Source organism: Anopheles merus, chromosome X (assembly GCF_017562075.2).
Source record: "Anopheles merus strain MAF chromosome X, AmerM5.1, whole genome shotgun sequence".
NCBI classification, from domain to species: Eukaryota; Metazoa; Arthropoda; class Insecta; order Diptera; family Culicidae; genus Anopheles; species Anopheles merus.
Genome location: NC_054081.1, coordinates 2,699,528 through 2,715,694, shown reverse-complemented (window position 1 = coordinate 2,715,694; position 16,167 = coordinate 2,699,528). Strand labels below are relative to the sequence as shown.

The 16,167-nt window shown below is 49.2% G+C and overlaps 2 protein-coding genes across 3 annotated transcripts in view; both read right to left on the bottom strand.

The window, feature by feature from the left end:
- Positions 1-8,104, bottom strand: part of LOC121590868 (kinesin-like protein Klp10A) — a 36,073-nt gene extending 27,969 nt beyond the window's left edge. For both annotated transcript variants that reach the window (XM_041910987.1, XM_041910997.1), the window contains exons 1-2: positions 8,010-8,104; positions 5,171-5,596 (exon numbers count right to left, since the gene is read on the bottom strand). In XM_041910987.1, coding sequence (XP_041766921.1) covers positions 5,171-5,219 — 49 coding nt within the window. In that variant the 5' untranslated portion in view covers positions 5,220-5,596; positions 8,010-8,104. The remainder of the gene's footprint in view (positions 1-5,170; positions 5,597-8,009) is intronic.
- Positions 8,105-9,573: 1,469 nt separating this feature from the next.
- On the bottom strand, positions 9,574-15,885 carry LOC121594346 (bifunctional arginine demethylase and lysyl-hydroxylase PSR). The gene is made up of 4 exons (XM_041917514.1): positions 15,255-15,885; positions 12,506-12,864; positions 12,066-12,410; positions 9,574-11,987 (listed from the first exon to the last, which is right to left on the bottom strand). The coding sequence occupies exons 1-4, from the start codon at positions 15,325-15,327 to the stop codon at positions 11,463-11,465; spliced, it is 1,302 nt and encodes a 433-aa protein (XP_041773448.1). The 5' UTR covers positions 15,328-15,885; the 3' UTR covers positions 9,574-11,462.
- Positions 15,886-16,167: the final 282 nt, after the last annotated feature.

Here is a 16,167-nt window from a genome sequence, read left to right as displayed (position 1 = left end):
AGGGAGAGAGTAGAGCGATTGCGTCCATCTAAATCAGTTACACTACGACCAACCAAGTAAGCATAAATAAATTTTTAATTATCCGCTGTCAAACCAAGGATGGGAGGGGATGGGAGGAGGCTAGGTAGTCCACCTCTGTCCTCCATGTGCGGAATGAAAGTCGCTTAGCGAATGGGAAAAGGCCGGCCAGCAGCAAACCATCGTCATTCGGAAAATATTTCGGTGACAGTGCGTGGAGGGAAGAAAAGCGACCAGACTGACTGTGCGTTGTGTACAACGCCACCATGTGGTTGCCATAAACACATGGGTAACAGTGGGTCCGCATTACACCATCGCTGAGAGCGACGACGAGGCGGCTGCAATAATCGTCCGCACGTTCTTGTGGTGAGTAATCGGCGGCTCTCTCACCCTCGATCGCCGTTTGTCCGTCGTGGTAAGGCCGTGATGAGTCATATGGACAACGCCAGCTAAGCGGTTTGCAGCACAGCAGCAGCAGCAGCAGCAGCCACAAGTGTGTGCGTACGTCACTACGAGGTTGTACAGGGGTTGCCGGGAAGGATTAAAATCGTACCGCAATATGTGTTTCGTTCGCAAAAAAAAAAAACGCCATGATGGTCTCGAGTGTCAAAATGTTATGAGAGTGACACTCTCTGGGTACTTTAGTTTTACTGTATTCTTACAAGAAAAATGTTAAAATATAAAACAAGTCAAGCAGGTGTAAAGTCACATGCGTGTAATCAACATTGACACAACAGATAACTGTGTGAACCGAAACGGAAAGAATGATTAAACGTTTTTTACGATTGGCATGTGTTAGGAACCAGTTCCAGGACCACTTCACCAATTCTGGTTCAAGATTAGTTCTAGATTCGTGATCAGTTCAGTCAGATCAGATCAGTCGGGGTATGATCAGATCCAGAGGATGCTATAGCCCTCTAATTGAGCCAAAATCCCCAAATAAGGTTAACTACATTCCCAAGGTCGTTGTTCACACTGACGCGATACGACGCATACAATAACGAACGTTGCGTATAGAATAAAAAAAACTACTACAAGCAAGCAATGTTCTCTAAATATATATCGAATACAGCTTAAAATCTAATCATAAGGGGTTTTTTTAAATTAAAAAATAAGCTTATTGCATCATCGCCACAAACATCATGACAGAGAACGTAAATCATGAAAAACTACAAGGGTGGTCCGTTGTTGTAATTTGTGAAATGTGCTCACCACCATATAGCACACAACCCCTCCCTCGTCGAGAACTTCCTCAACCGATTTGACTCACAATCGATAGAACAATGATAGAACCATCGTACGCTTGAGAGGATATTGCTAATGACCTCTGATGAGAGAACAACCCTGTACGCACGCGGCATGAAGACGCGCAAACACACACGACGGTGTCCGTGGCAAAATGCGGAACGGAAGGAAGCGGTTCTGTTTTATCGGTGGTCACACTCCGTTGTTAATGTGCTGGGTGGGTGCGTTTGAGTGTTTGTGTGCTCTAAATGTATTCTCTTCCTTTCTCCAATCTCTCTCTCGCATCCGGAGGGGGTAAGCGGACACACAACACTCGCTGACGCTGGCTGGAACGCCAGGAGTAGTAGCTCAGACAACACCTTTTACAAGCAGGAAACCGTCCGTCATCGCTTGGAACGGCTCTCTAACCCTGCGTTTGCGTTTGCTAGCAAAGCCGGTTGCTGTGTGAGCACGTGTGAGAAACAGAAAAGCACACGGGGCACAGGGGAGATACACACGCACACAAAGGACGGGACAAATGGACTGTTCATGCGCTCGCTGCTGTTCAAAAAAGGAAATGAACTTCGATGCGATACAAGCGAGTATATGTGACTGTGTGTGTAGCTGTAAAGGCGATGACGTCCACTGACCTTTTTCAATACCACACACTACGTGCCGGCGCACGCGACCTTCCCTTCCTCGATAACAGCACACACACACACAGTCCGACGCGATAATGAGATCGGATTGAAGCTGGCGCGCGCTGGAAAGGTGTGGACAGGTCGTTGCCACTGACAATTGCTTTACCTGGGGCCGAGAACCTCATCGCCACAGTGGTAAACGGTGTTGAGATAGTGGCAGAGGCTAGAGAGAGAACCACCTGCTTGGTGCTATTGCTGCTATGGTAGAGTGGAGAAGGTTCGTTCTACCTCTGTGCTTCAAGAATAACAAACGATCGTCTCCCACACATCATAGGAGTGTGTGTGTTTTATACAGGATAGGAGGGAGTCTTTTGGACGATGTAGAACGAACCAAAGCAAACGATCATCTAGGCAAATTAGTCGCCTTCTCTACATCAGACTCGATCTGTCAGGATGATATACTTCGACGAAGCCATACGGTGCAGACTCGAATCGGATCAGCAAAACGGTGCAATTACACCTTCTCAATTCAGTCGTATCGCCATATCGGCAGACGGCAGATCTTCCCCAGAGCGATGTACTACGATAGTAATATCATCTGATGTCTCTCACATCCCAAATCCGATACCTAAAGGAGTTGAGGAGCAACAATGATCATACGATGAAAACGACAGCAGGTGCCATTGGACAAGGTCGTCTGTGTGCCATTTTCAGGAAATTCCTTTGATGTTTTCCAATGAAATCGTCACCATACAAGTCGGCAATACTGCGCCATCGTGGCCAGAGCACTAATTGATCTCCTGTATAAACAAATAAACAAAAGCTGTTCACTTCTCTGGAGGCTTTTCTGCCTGCCTGATTGTACAATCCGGCACATCATTTCCGACGATGAATCGACACAAGATTGCAAATCGGATTTATGAATTAATTAGTAAACATTTTACTCGGATTGATTCCATTACCACGGTTGGTGTGTAAATGTGTAGTGCCGTAGTTGTTGATTTAATTTGAAGATTCGCAGAATCTGCAACACTCAGCTCAGAACGAAGAGCGCCCAAATACTGCTGCTTCTAGTGTGTGTGTGTGTATGTGGATGGGGAGTGGGAGTTCTGGATGTCTGGGACGGGGAGACCCCCAATAGGTGGCACGGAACGAGCAAACACGAAAAAATGAAATCGTTTCTCCTCCGCCACCAAGTGGTCTGTGTCCTCTCCAATCGTCGTCGATTCCTTTAACCGGGCGCCTGCGACACACACACAAAAAACAGGCCGCGCGGGCGCGCGCGTGTTGTGTGCGTTACAACTTAAAATGGCGATCTGGACCCCTTCCATCCCTCACCCCGCCCAAGACAGGGCGACCGCCCTCGGCCAACCCTCGGCCATTTGGGCCCAAATGCAGGGGCGGCGTTCATAATCATTCTGCCGTGAGCACGGCGGCGAGCGAGGGAGACACCATCATTCAAGATCGGGCGGCTTGTTTTTTATTTCGCGTGGGCATCCGCTCCGTAACCTTCCCATGGATTTCCTGGCAGTGGAGCCGCGCTTCGTCGGTGGCGACATCCGAAAGCAATGTGTGTGTACGTGTATTTGTGTGTCTAGTGGACATCGTTGTGAGATTTCCGCACAGATGTGCTTTTGCCCGGAGGTTGCAAAGATAAAGCGGCCGCCAGCTGTCTCTCTTCTTACACGAAGGATCGCACTTTCTTTGGGTAGCCGATGCAGGAGTTGAGAAGATACCAGAGGAAGAGGAGCTGCCAGCTGGGGAATGGCAGCGTTAAAACAGACGCTTTTGGTGACAGGCAGTGACAGGCGGCCAAGTAAAGCTTTGCCGGGGACAACGACAACGACGACGACCCCCACGCAATCGCGAGTGGTTCGCTCGAGTGTGTCCATATACTCAAGGCGATCGGAGGAGGCCCCCCCCCCCGAAGCATTGAAACTGAACGGACCTGAAGTTATAAATGTGAAACAAAGCAACGAAGATGTGTGTGTATGTGTGTGCCCGGACATCAGAACGAGGCGAGATCAATGCACCGAAAAGGTAGTAGAGGTTTCTACTAAAATCTAGACGATCTTCCAATAATGAAGAATTCAGCGAGTGACACCTCAAAACCTTCGACTCTTCGAAGATGAATCATGAGCTTCAAGGATCTCGTAAAAGTAGAACAGAGATAATCGAAAATGTGCTCTTTCTCCCAAATCTTCTTCTTCAAGATACTCTATACACGCCACTCCGTTAGAGCTTGGCAGAGCTATTTCATTAGTTTTTTAATTACTCGCACTACTGCCTGCAATCACCTGCGTGGCCCTCTTACTATTGCCGAGACCTCACAAAACTCGGCGGATTCTCTCTCCTCGTGTGTCTGTGTTGTTGTGCATGTGGCGCTGGAGGACGCCGGGCTATTTATAGTCCTTTTTTAATGCCAGTGTACTACCGACACTACCACACACGCACACTACTACAGTGTGCACGAAGGCTGCAGCAATGGCCGAGGAGGCGCACTTACACGCCGGTTAGGCTGTTCCTTCCCATTTTCTAACTGTGTCATGTGATTCGGTGGTCCGCCATGGTCATCCTTGCGCTTCTGGATTGAAAAATCGATTGGCGTTTGCAGAGCGCAGTGGGTTTGTTGTGTGCTTTGGTATCGAGTGCTGGACATGATTTCAGCCGCCAACTGTCAAGCTCCATAAAACAAAATCTGATCTTTATGGTGGAAAATCCCATACTCAGCGACATTGCGTTGAGACAGGAACGTAACGCGCTCTCGCGTCTGCCATTTCACACATGTCCTGCGACAACGCTGTTTTGTCGATGTTTGTTTGCGTACGTCACGCAGCAGTAGTGCAAAACCCAGCACCTCACAAGACCGAATCGTGTGGGGGGGCCGACGTGGGAATGATGCACACGCAGTGGAGAGGCGTCAATTCGGGGCGGCTCTTGCTATCCTCGTCCCTCTTCGCGTGCTGCAAGCAGCGTACGGGCGAAAGGGAGACACCACGCTCGGCAAAAGGGCTCGGCCGCAGTGCGCCAACAATGCAACGCGAGAGCGACAGGCGGAGAGTGAGACACGATCTGCAATTGCAGTTTTTTTTTTTGTTCTCCGATACACTCGCCGATGGAAGATTGTATTTATTTTCGGGGACCATTGCTTCATTTGCCGCCGCCGCTGGAAGATCTTTCGCTAGCCCGGCGGAACACTTGCTTACGCACAATCGGGAGGCAAGAAAACAAGGAAGCGGGGCAGGGGAATAAAGGAGGATTTTGATCAATAAAACAGCAGCACTTACCATCGCTACGCGTAATGTAGATGACGCTTCCCTTCTCGAACATCTCCATCGTTGCCGGGCGTTGAGAGCGAATTTGGTTATTGGTTTGATTGGTAGTCTCGTGTTTGTTGTTGTTGTTGTAGTTGCTGCTAAGCTTGGCTGGTTGCAGTCGTTGTGTCGTCGCGGTTTTCGGCTTTCTCAAAGTTGCACAAAATCTCCGCACATACAGCAGCACACGTGCACAAAAGGATACCAAGAGGCACGTTCGCGCGCGCACACATACACACACACAAGGATACACTGAGAGGCACGTACACAAACACACACAGGCACACACACACACGCACGCACTCACACAGGACACTTAAAATCGCACCACACCACTACACCCTGGCAGCAGATGGTGCGGCTTGGGCTGGTCGGATTGTAAAACTTGCGGGTCAGCAGCTGTTGAGGGGAGAGACGATAAGAACAGTAGGGAAAGAGATATCAATTATTAGTATTACAAAAAAAATCAATCAATACAATCAAAAATCATCAATACACAAGCAGGAGAGTCGAGAATAACGTCAAAACATCAAGGACCTAAACTGAAAGGGGCACAAAAAATAAGAATAAAATCAAACAAAGCGACACGTTTTGACATTTATGTAGCCCTGGAGGCAGAGTACTTTTTTGTTTACGTTTTTTTAAGGCTGTGATAGCCACGACTCCCCCGGGAAGTGAAATTTAAGGTAAACAAACTATTGTGTGATGTTGTTGATTCGTTTCTTGAGGCTCGGGACGACTCCCACTACCGACGATTCCGACCGGAACTAGTAGTTCCTAACTATCCAGAGTGGAAATTGGAGTCGTGAGTGCACTCCAGCGAGTACATCGCTAGTGTGAACATTCAGAACCTAGCTCTACAATATCGGTGGCTATGATGTATTCAACAAGGGAATTGTTATCTTCGATTTGTGTTCTCGAGTTGTGCATGAATTCGAACATAAATGCAATGGGCAACAAATGATCCCGGTTCAAGGATTCTCCGATCGCACAAAAACACACGAAAACCACCGGCACCGCTTACTGCTACTGCTAGCCGCCGCCAGAGGACCGTGCGTGGCACCGAAAACCCCGGCATGGAGAGCGGAAGAGTGAGCTCTGGGGTTTACCAACTCCAATTCCAAAATTATTTGATTACTTTCGCGTTGAAATCCGAAAAAAAACAGAAGCATTGAGATGCAGTGCCTCGTCCACCTTACGACAGTCTGCCGCACACCACCATTTTTCGTTGTCTGTACCATTTTGCCGTCGTAGGCTAACGTTCACCGACCATCTAATAGTCCCCGGGAGTAGCAAAGGGATAGCCATGGAGCCGTCTGTGCGTTCAAGGACTCTGATTGATAAAGATGAGGATGCTAATTGATGCTTCTATCAGCCGCTAGAGCGGGAGCTTGATACCGAAGGGATGTCCCGCACAACAGGACGAAAGCAAAGCATCAGTGTCATCAGCATCGTATCACCATGTTTTTCGCTACCATTTTGTCGCCGTTCAAATCACGACCATTTTTCACGACCAGCACACATCATCGTCCTTTCACAAGTCGCGAACAGTCGAAGGCAGCAGCAGCAGCAGCTGCTGCTCAGGGATGCCAACACATAAACACACACACGCACACACTAATACACGCACAGGCACACTGCGTGTACGCATACAGTTAGGGGCAAATGTGGCCACAGCAGGAAAACTCATCGCACCACATCGCACCAGAGTGGAAAGCAGCAGAAATGGTGAGGGAAAAGGTGTATTACATCCATCGCTCCCGGACCAGCTGGTTTTCTCTCCAGACAAGCGCGTCTTTTGGGCGAGCTGGAAAGAAAAGCCGCTACACACTCACACAAGCACACACCTGCACACACACACACACACACACACACACACACACACACAAACAGACAGAGCAGACACGGGGGAGAGCGCCATCATTTGCTCGCTTTTCTTCCCGTCCATTTTGGAGCACACGTTTTTCTCTTCTTTTTTTGTTTTTTTTTTTTTGCTATTTTCTTCTTCAGCGCCTTCTCACGTCCGTGGTTGCATTTTCCGGTGGCGGTTTTCTTCTTCTCCATTTTCCATTTCCCCCCAGCAGCAGCAGCCCGTTAGTGAGCGGTGGCAATCGGGAGAAAAGCCAGCGGCGCCCCACAGCTGCTCCACTGTGTCGCTTTTCCCACTCACACACATACCCACACACACACACACACACACACACACACACACACACACACACTAGGGGATCGCCAACGCACCCAAAAAGCCAACCGGTTGAGAAGCGACGAGGGCCGCAGGGAGTGGGCCGGGCTGAGGACGGAAGAAACCATGCAAAAAAGAATCCGTCCGTTCTGCCCCATCTCTGCGACCGTGTGTGTGTGTGTGTGTGTGTGTCGGGCCCATGAATGGATTTATGTGTGTGTGTATGATGCTGGATTGTGTGCGGAAGAAATACACACACACAGAATGAAGTGTGTGGTGCCGCCATCGCCGTGTTCTGCCATTGCGAGAATGCAGAGCGCACCCGAAAATGAAGAATGAAATCAATCCGCCGCGAGCTACTTTTTCCTTTCCCCCCTGTTTGGCTACCTGCCCGCTACCAACACACACACACACGCACGAGCGCGGCGCACACAAACGTACACACACTTCTGAACGGAGCGGAGGGGCGATTTTTCCTGCCTGGAAAATGGCGCACACACACTCACACACACACGGGTCGGTGCCAGGATTTGTGCAAAATGTTCCTGTTCTGGCTGTTCCCGACCCGACCGACTTTTACACACAAGCGCACAGAGCCAGGCAGCCCGAGGTACGCGAGAGACTTACCGTTTGCTTCCTTGTCCACTTGCGTCGACCCACATCTGCCTGGTTTGAGGCGTACGAACAGACTGCGGCTGCAGCGCTACCGTTCCGGTGCTACACCAAGGTGTATGGATGTGATTTGACAGCTCTCCCGACTTGACAGCCCTGTTCCGACAGACCAAGGTGGCTGAATAAATGACGAGGTGAGGTTGTTCAGAGACAAATAGATATTTCTCGACTTGAACGAACTGGGCTCCGTTGGCTCCGCTATTAAAATCCCGGGCGGGACTGGTGCGGAATATTGAAAATCGTATACAAAGTCTAGCAGATGTCTCCCACAATGTCGCCCAGCTGAAGCGATACAATTTAACGTTTTTAATGTATACACCTTGGACTGGGCGAAGCGACCGCACGGCGCACTGTCTGGCAGTTGTCGTTGCATTCAAATTGCGTCACACACACACAAACACACACACACACACACACACTGGAATGACAATTTCAAAATGAAAGCCGTTTTTTTAAATACCACGCACCGGTTTTCAGTTCCAGCTTGAACGTTGCGATTTGAATGTAGAAGAGTGCATGTTTTGTACATTCTATTTCACGCGAATCGACCGACCCTACACGGTGCTTCTTCATGTTGATTTTTCGTTGTTTTTTTTGCAACCCATTCATCCAACGGAGTTGGGTTTCCCCGTATACCCGAGCTTGGATAATTGAGGGACATGTTACCGTTCTATACGACGGGGACGTATTGAGTGGGAGTAGGGGATGGAGAGTCTATGTATATCGTCTACGGGTTCCGTTCAGCGAAATATTGCTACCACACTGCCACCAAATCATTGAATCAATGCAACGAAAACGAAGTACCTACTGGCTGGAGACCATCTGGGAGGCCGTGTATTAGTTGGCGGCGACAAACTCAAGGTAGTAAAGGAGTTCTGCTATCTCGGGAGGTCGTTACTTCGGACAACGACATCAGCAGGGAAATCCGGGGACGCTTTGGGCAGGGGAATCATTCTTACTATGTCGAGGTCCAGAAGACTTCGAGCCCGCACAAAATGTGAGATATATCGTACATTAATTTCCCTGGTGGTCCTCTATGGACCGCATCCTCCAGACCATCTTTGGCAGAGTTCGAGGTGTTCGAGCATGGAACGTGGAGGAGAAGCATGAACTACGAGCTTGCTGAGCTGTACGGCGAACTGAGCATCCTGACGGTGACGAAAGCTGGGTATGTTATGAGGAAGCCAGACTCATGCCCCACCAGGAAGATGTTCGACAGCGATCCCCAGTTCAGCATAAGGCGCAGGGGAGCACTGCGAACTCGATAGCTGGATAAGGTTTGAGGCGAGACCTGTCGGAGATCGAGTACCTGCATAGATGGGAGGCTGCAGTCAGGGACCGAACATCCTGGAGAATGATTGTTGACCGGGCCTTGTCACATCGACGTGCTCTATCGTGAGCAGGGCAACAAGAGAGCACCTATGGATCGATATGATGTTTTGGATTTTGTAATATCTATCGAGATATGTGCAACAGGATAGAGCCGAGGAAGTCAGTAGAAACAAAACAAAAAATCGTGTAATTCAGCTGCGCCTTTTGCTTTGCGCGGTAGTTCATTTCCATTTTTTTTCCAGGTGTGTAATTCATAAAGTTCATTGATTTGATTTTCCTATTTCACTTTGTAATCCTTCCTAACTAGAGAGTTGCAGGAATTATGTACCGTGTTGCTATCTGTTCTTCGCTTTTGCTATCGCTTTCATTGCTCATCATACTTGAGAAGATTGATTGGGAGGGGGAGGGGGGGGGTGTGGGTGGCCAGCAGCACCCACTTTTGGCTGCCAGAATTGCTAGGACATTAAACGCACACGGCTTGCCTGCACGGTTGTTATTACCTTGTCTCTACTGTGGTGAGTGCCGCCTGCTAATGATTCCTATTTCCTCCCGTTATTGCCAGCAGTATGGTTTTGCATCAGGTGTGGCTTGTTAACACTATATTCGTATAGCTTGGTCAGTTTTATCCTGCGCACCCCCATATCGCTGTGTGTGTGTGATTGTTTTGCGTGGGTCGCACCCTAAGGAGGAAGCTGAGCGTAAGCGGGGGGAGGAGAGTTAGCTGCCTGAATTCACATTCCTTATGCAAAAACGATCCTACCCCAGTTATTCTACTCCTTTAGTTAATTCTATTATATTGTTTTGTTTCCTGTTGGGCGAAGTTTAATCTCTTACCACCCTGCTCTCCCTCTCTCCCTTCGCTTGACGAGTTTTTGTCTCTCTCTCTCTCTACTGCAAACGACGAATTCAACGAGCATGAAACTTAGAATTCAAATGTAAAGCATCTCGCACATTGCTTCCCGTTTCACAGCAAAGCGCGCCCAGGCTTGGATCCTTCTCACGCTTTTGCTGCACCGTGAGGATTGTTTTGGTTGCGTGTTCGGTTGTAGGTGGGGCTGTGCGCACGTGCGTGTGAGTGTGAGTGTGTTTGATGGTCGACATGGCCGACCCCGCTTTGCTTTCCCTAATACACAGCGCCAGGGGTTATCTACTATATTGGCTACTTAATCTTAAAAGAGCGCACATCGACACACGCGCACACACATACACCCCACTCGCTGGCCACCCACACCCCCGCGCCTAATATACCGTACAATGGTAATTTGCTTCTCTTTTGCTTTTTTGTTCCACGTGGGTGTGTTTTGTCTGTTTGCGTATTTATATCCCTTCTTTTTTTGTGTTCGGTTAGAAAAGGCACAAAACCGCTGATTACTTTTACTCGCGCTACGGAAGCGTGTTTCTTCCGCAGGCCTACCCCTCCCCCCCTGCTCTGATACACACGTCTCTCGTATGCTGCTGGTGAGGAGACGGTGATGGGGGGGTTTCTCCTCCTGCTTTTCCCTGATCAATGTTTACCTCCCCCCTTTTTTTCCTACATCACATCCCATACAAACTGCCTTTCATGAAACGTGGGCAAAGCCAGCAATTTCTTTAAGTCTATAATTGAATTAGTTATTCTACATTTCTCTACCAGCCAATACCTCTCCGTTTGTGTGTGTGTGTGTGTGTGTGTGTGCATCTGCCACAACAGTACAGCGCGTAGCATAAATAACCGTTGAGCGATGAACCGAACGGGGAAGAGATAAAGAGATGTGTACACGCACAGACACACACACACACATGACTGGGGTACGGGGGGGTGCGGTGCGTATGATGTTATTTTGGTAATACTTTCATTCGCTTGTCCCTTTCATTAGGATGATAAAAAACGTAAAACTGCCACATCAAGCATCTACTCCAACCTCTACTGTCTTTCGCCCTTCCGCTTAACTTTTCGCTGAGATACTGGTTCGACCGATTGTCCGTGGAAAACGACGGTTTCAGCGCACGCTGCCGGGTGCCATAACCGGTAACCAATGGTAAAGAAAAGCACGAAGGCGGCCCGGGCGGGAAGCCGACACGCCCGCGTTTGGAGCGTTAAAGGGGAAAGCCATCGTCCAGTGCGGGACTGACGCCGCCGTTCGGCTTGCCAACGGTAACGCCGCCTGCTCCCGCACTAACGCTGCTGCTGCTGCGGTCACCGGTGCCATCGCTGGCCGTGGTGGTGATGTTGTTGGATTTTTTGTGCTTCTTCGACTTGTGCGCCGAGAGCGACTCCTGCCCGCTGTCCGTGTTCGATTCGCTGTCGCTGTCGTCGTAGCTGCTCGAGCTGGAAGACGAGGAGCTGGAGTTGCTCGAGCTGTCCGACGCGACGCCCGTGCTCTGGCCGAGGTCCGTCTCGGACGCGATCTTGGCCAGGTCCGGCTCGACCGCCTGCAGCACCTTCAGCCACTTGCTGGACAGCTTCGGCCGGCCGCGCACGGTTTTGTGCCACACCACCGGGAAGTTGGTGCGGCTGCAGAAGTTTTGCGTCACCGCGACGGTATCGTCCAGGTTGAGCACCACGTGCCACCAGCCGCCCGGGACGAACACGGTTTCGCCCGGTTTTTGCAAAATTTCCAGCTAGAACGGGATAGAAGAAGAAAGGATGGTCAGTGGATTTGTTTGAAAGCGGCTATGAATGGACACACGGTACGGTACCGGTTTGCAGTCGGCCGGCCAGTCCGGCTGCTTGGTGCGCGGATAGATCAGGCTGAACCAGGTGATGGCTTCGTCCCGCTGCTTGCCCCCGATCGAACCGGTCACTTTGAGCAGCTCCTTGGGCGTGTGGGTCGGAAACAGGCACCAGCGCTTGTGGCCGTGCACCAGCGCGTTCCAGGCGCTGGTGCCGAGCGGATCGATATGTATGCCGGTGCCGGACCGGGCCGGACCCATCACGAACCAGCGGTACGGTGGCCGGCGCACCTCGCCCGCATGCTTGAACAGGTCGTCCCGGAAGTAGAGCGGCACCTCGTAGTCCTCCAGCAGCTTCCGGCGTCTGTGGTGCTGTGGAAAGCAAAGCAACCCGCAACGGACGCGGTGCACATGGGTAATGGATGGAAGACGCGCGGTCGGATTGTTTTTAAGGGGGGGGCACCTACCTCACCGAAACTGCTGTCGAATATGTAGAGCGGGCTGTCGTCCGTGGTGGTGCGCATGTACTCGACGTAGTACTTCATCTTCATCTTGACGCTGTAGCCGTCGTTGTCTTCGCCGCACTTGAACTTCTGGTTCCGGTACTTCTTGGCCAGCCGCTCGAGCGTCCACTTGTGGCCGGCCCGCCACCCGTCCTGCATGCCCTCGATCACGACCGGCTGGTAGATGCGCTCGAACCGCTCGATGAACTCCCGCGCGCTCACCTTGTCCACGTGGATGCGCTCCACGTTGTCCTCGAACTTGCTGAACGTCTCGAACGTTTGATGGTAGCCCAGCTGCACCCATGCTGATCGGTCTGACAATTCTATTAAGAGAGAAAGATAGAAAAAGAGAAAAACATTTTTTTTGTTAATATTTATGTCAATATCAAGGCATAAGCTGCTTCTTTTCTTCTTCAAGATATCGCGTTTTGTCTGTTTTGTTCACAGGACATTTCTTTAAAAAAAAACCCTTTGAAATGGCAGAACCATTTATAAATGGTACAACATATTATTCGAGCATGAATCCGGATTTGACGCGTACTGCGATTCAAAAGGTCTACTCAACTCGATTTAAACACAAAACACTTCCATGGAGCAACTGAACCATATTTATCTACTCGAATCGAGTTTGCAAATGTAGCAAACAATGTCCAGTCTATGTACAAAAGGATCAGGACAAAATAACGACCTACTTGAGACTATGTAGAGACAAAATGAATCAAGTCACCGATCAGATTTCTAGGCCTCCGGTGATAGTTGATTATTTTTTTAACAAGAACCAAAGCACAGTGGAGAATCTACTAATCTAATATGTTTGTGTAAGTAAAACATTTTGATGTATAAAAAAATTAAAAAAAAAAACCTAAAATAGCGCGAAATTCTACTTAATTGGTGTTTAAAAGTGGACAAACAAGAGCAGCGAAATTGCGTCTATAAAACTAAATTAATATCATTGAACAGCACCATTTTTTCAATGCGGCCTTTTCATCGTTTGGGCTGTTACAAATGTAAAAAGGGTGAGTTTTTTAACTTGTTTATCCAACAAGTTTCGCAAGCCCTTTTCTTACACATAATATCAAAGTGCTATACGTTTGGTCATGACACTTAATTCTATCGAAAATGTAAGTGTACCATTGAGTCTTTCTTGATTTTTAGTTCCCAGATTTAGACTGAAGATAAGAAGCTAACAAGGACAATGGATGAGCAAAAAAACATCTTCATCTAACTTGTATGTATCGTTTCTGATCGTAAGCACTAAATGCGTTAGTTATAGTGTTTTAAGTACAGACAAGTGTAAATCCACTGCTGCAAAATGTCACTGTCAATGTCATAAAAAAATCTGACTGAAACAAAATCCATGTCAGCGTCACGTACTCAATTATGATAACCAGAGATGATACTCAAAACCCTTGGTGTGTTGGTCATGCTTCGTGACATTTTTACGTCCATCGCTTGGCCAGTCACTATGTCATGACTTTTTTTTTCATGACAAATTCCAGCTGAAACAAAATCATGTCAGCGTCACGAGCTCTACTGTGGTGATCAGAGGTGAGACTCCAACAGTTGGTACGACCATCACATGTTTGGTGCATGATTTTGTGCAACCAACTCTTGGTCAGTCACTTGGTCGCGACATTTTCAAGCATGTGATTAGTCCACCAACTGTTAGAGTCTCACCTCTGATCATCTCAGTTGCGTCCGTGAGCTGACTTGCACTTCGTTTCAGTCATGAGTGTTGGTGACTGAAACGGAGGCATTTGGCAGCACTGTTCACCGCCAGGAAAAAAGTCATGATTATCCTTGCGCCGGCATTAAGCTCAGCCTGTCAGTCAGAGTATCGCGTTGGGTTCAAGCATTCGCAGGTCGCGTTCGGCATGTTATTGTTATTTTTGATACGTACTTCCCTTGAGTATCAAAAATAAACATCAAGCTACCACGGATATGCTCATTGCTCATGACATTTTGCAGCACTGCCTACATCAAAAGGGCTGTTTTCCATCTATCCTGTATGTTTGTATGTATGATTTCCTGTAATCATACAATATCCGAGTAGCATTGCTGTGGTTAGGCTATTTTACAAGGATTTTAACAAACGATTGTGTTCGACAGTGTCAGTCTTGCATCTGCTTCGTCGATTCTTCAAGATAGCAACAGTTGGTGTACAACACACACACATTAAGGCCTGTGCGCTTCCCGAAGTAGAGTGCAAAACTGCAATGAAAAATGATTCATTAAATCCAATATGCCAGATTTAAATGCTCCTGTGCTTGCTCAAAAAAAAAAAAAAAAAACGCAGATACCACCACTTCGAAGACCTTCTTTTTTTTCAAATCCAAAGCCCGTGTCTGCTGGTTGGTGCGAATGTTGTGCGAACGAACCATCCAGAAGGTTTTGAGCGCGCGCAAGGTGGTGCTGTTTCGCTGGCGGGGTAGCGAAGGGTGCATTTCAAAGTCATTCGCCAGCCGCTGATCCTTCTTGAGAAACGTCAACACATACACGCACGCACATCAACACTCTCGCAGAGACATTGCAATATGTGTTATGCAGGGCAGGCGGCTGCTTTGTATCGTCTGTGTGGATTCCCCGGAAAACGGGAGCCCTCGCTCATTGCCCTCCACCCGCAGCACTGTCCCACTCACAATGTAAACCATTCACCAATGCACACACACACGCACACACGGACAGGAGCTTCCCGAAGCCATGGGGTACGTACCAGGTCTTGCTTTCCGCTTAACTTCCCGGACGCGTTTACGGGTACGATGGGACAGCTTGACGGGTTCGGCCATCTAGCGCTACTCGGTGCCTCGGTCGTTCTCCGGCGGTCGTCTGATGGTTGCCGTTCACTAGATCCAACGCACACACACACACTTTACCGTTGATCGATTGCACACTGGGACACCGCTCGGGCAGTACGGTGGGGTGGAACGATGACGCGCGGCTAATTGCCCGCCTGGCCTGTCCGCGCTGAAACACCTATCAAGGGATGCTCCGGCAAAAAAAAAAAGAAAACCGGATGGCGCGTGGGTGCGTGTGTGCGTGCGCTTGTGAAGAAGGGGAGGGAAAGAAAAGCGGAACGGAAAAACGAAAACGGAAAACCGACCGGAATCCGACCAGACAGAAGCGGCGCCGCGCACACACCGTAAGCTGGTAAAGAAAAGTGTTTGCACCGTCGGTTCTGCACGCCCGTGGTTCGAAACTTCAGCACGCACGGCTCACACTCCGTTGTGTCGGGCGGTTGGAGTTGCTCTGTATGTGTGTGTGTGTGTGTGCGTGTGAGATTTTTGTTGTATTGTCTGTGCCGTTCGCTGTCTGTTGAACAATTTTCACTAGAATGCTTTGATCGGTCCCAGCGGCTGATGGCGTCTGTCACAGCGCGAACGGCGCTGACAGTTGACAGGCTGGATCAAAGGGATGGCGGTGTGCGTTAGGCAACTGTCAGAAATGTATGTCCGCGTCAAAGACAATTGAATTCGGCGACCATTTAACGGCTCAGTATTGTTTGAGAATACCGGAGCAATTATCGTACTCGTCCTAATCGTTCTACTGTCGCCTATTGCTGCACGAACCAGGTTGGCGAATAGAAGGAAACGGTTTGACCCAACCGCTTCAAATGGAAGCCCATGCTC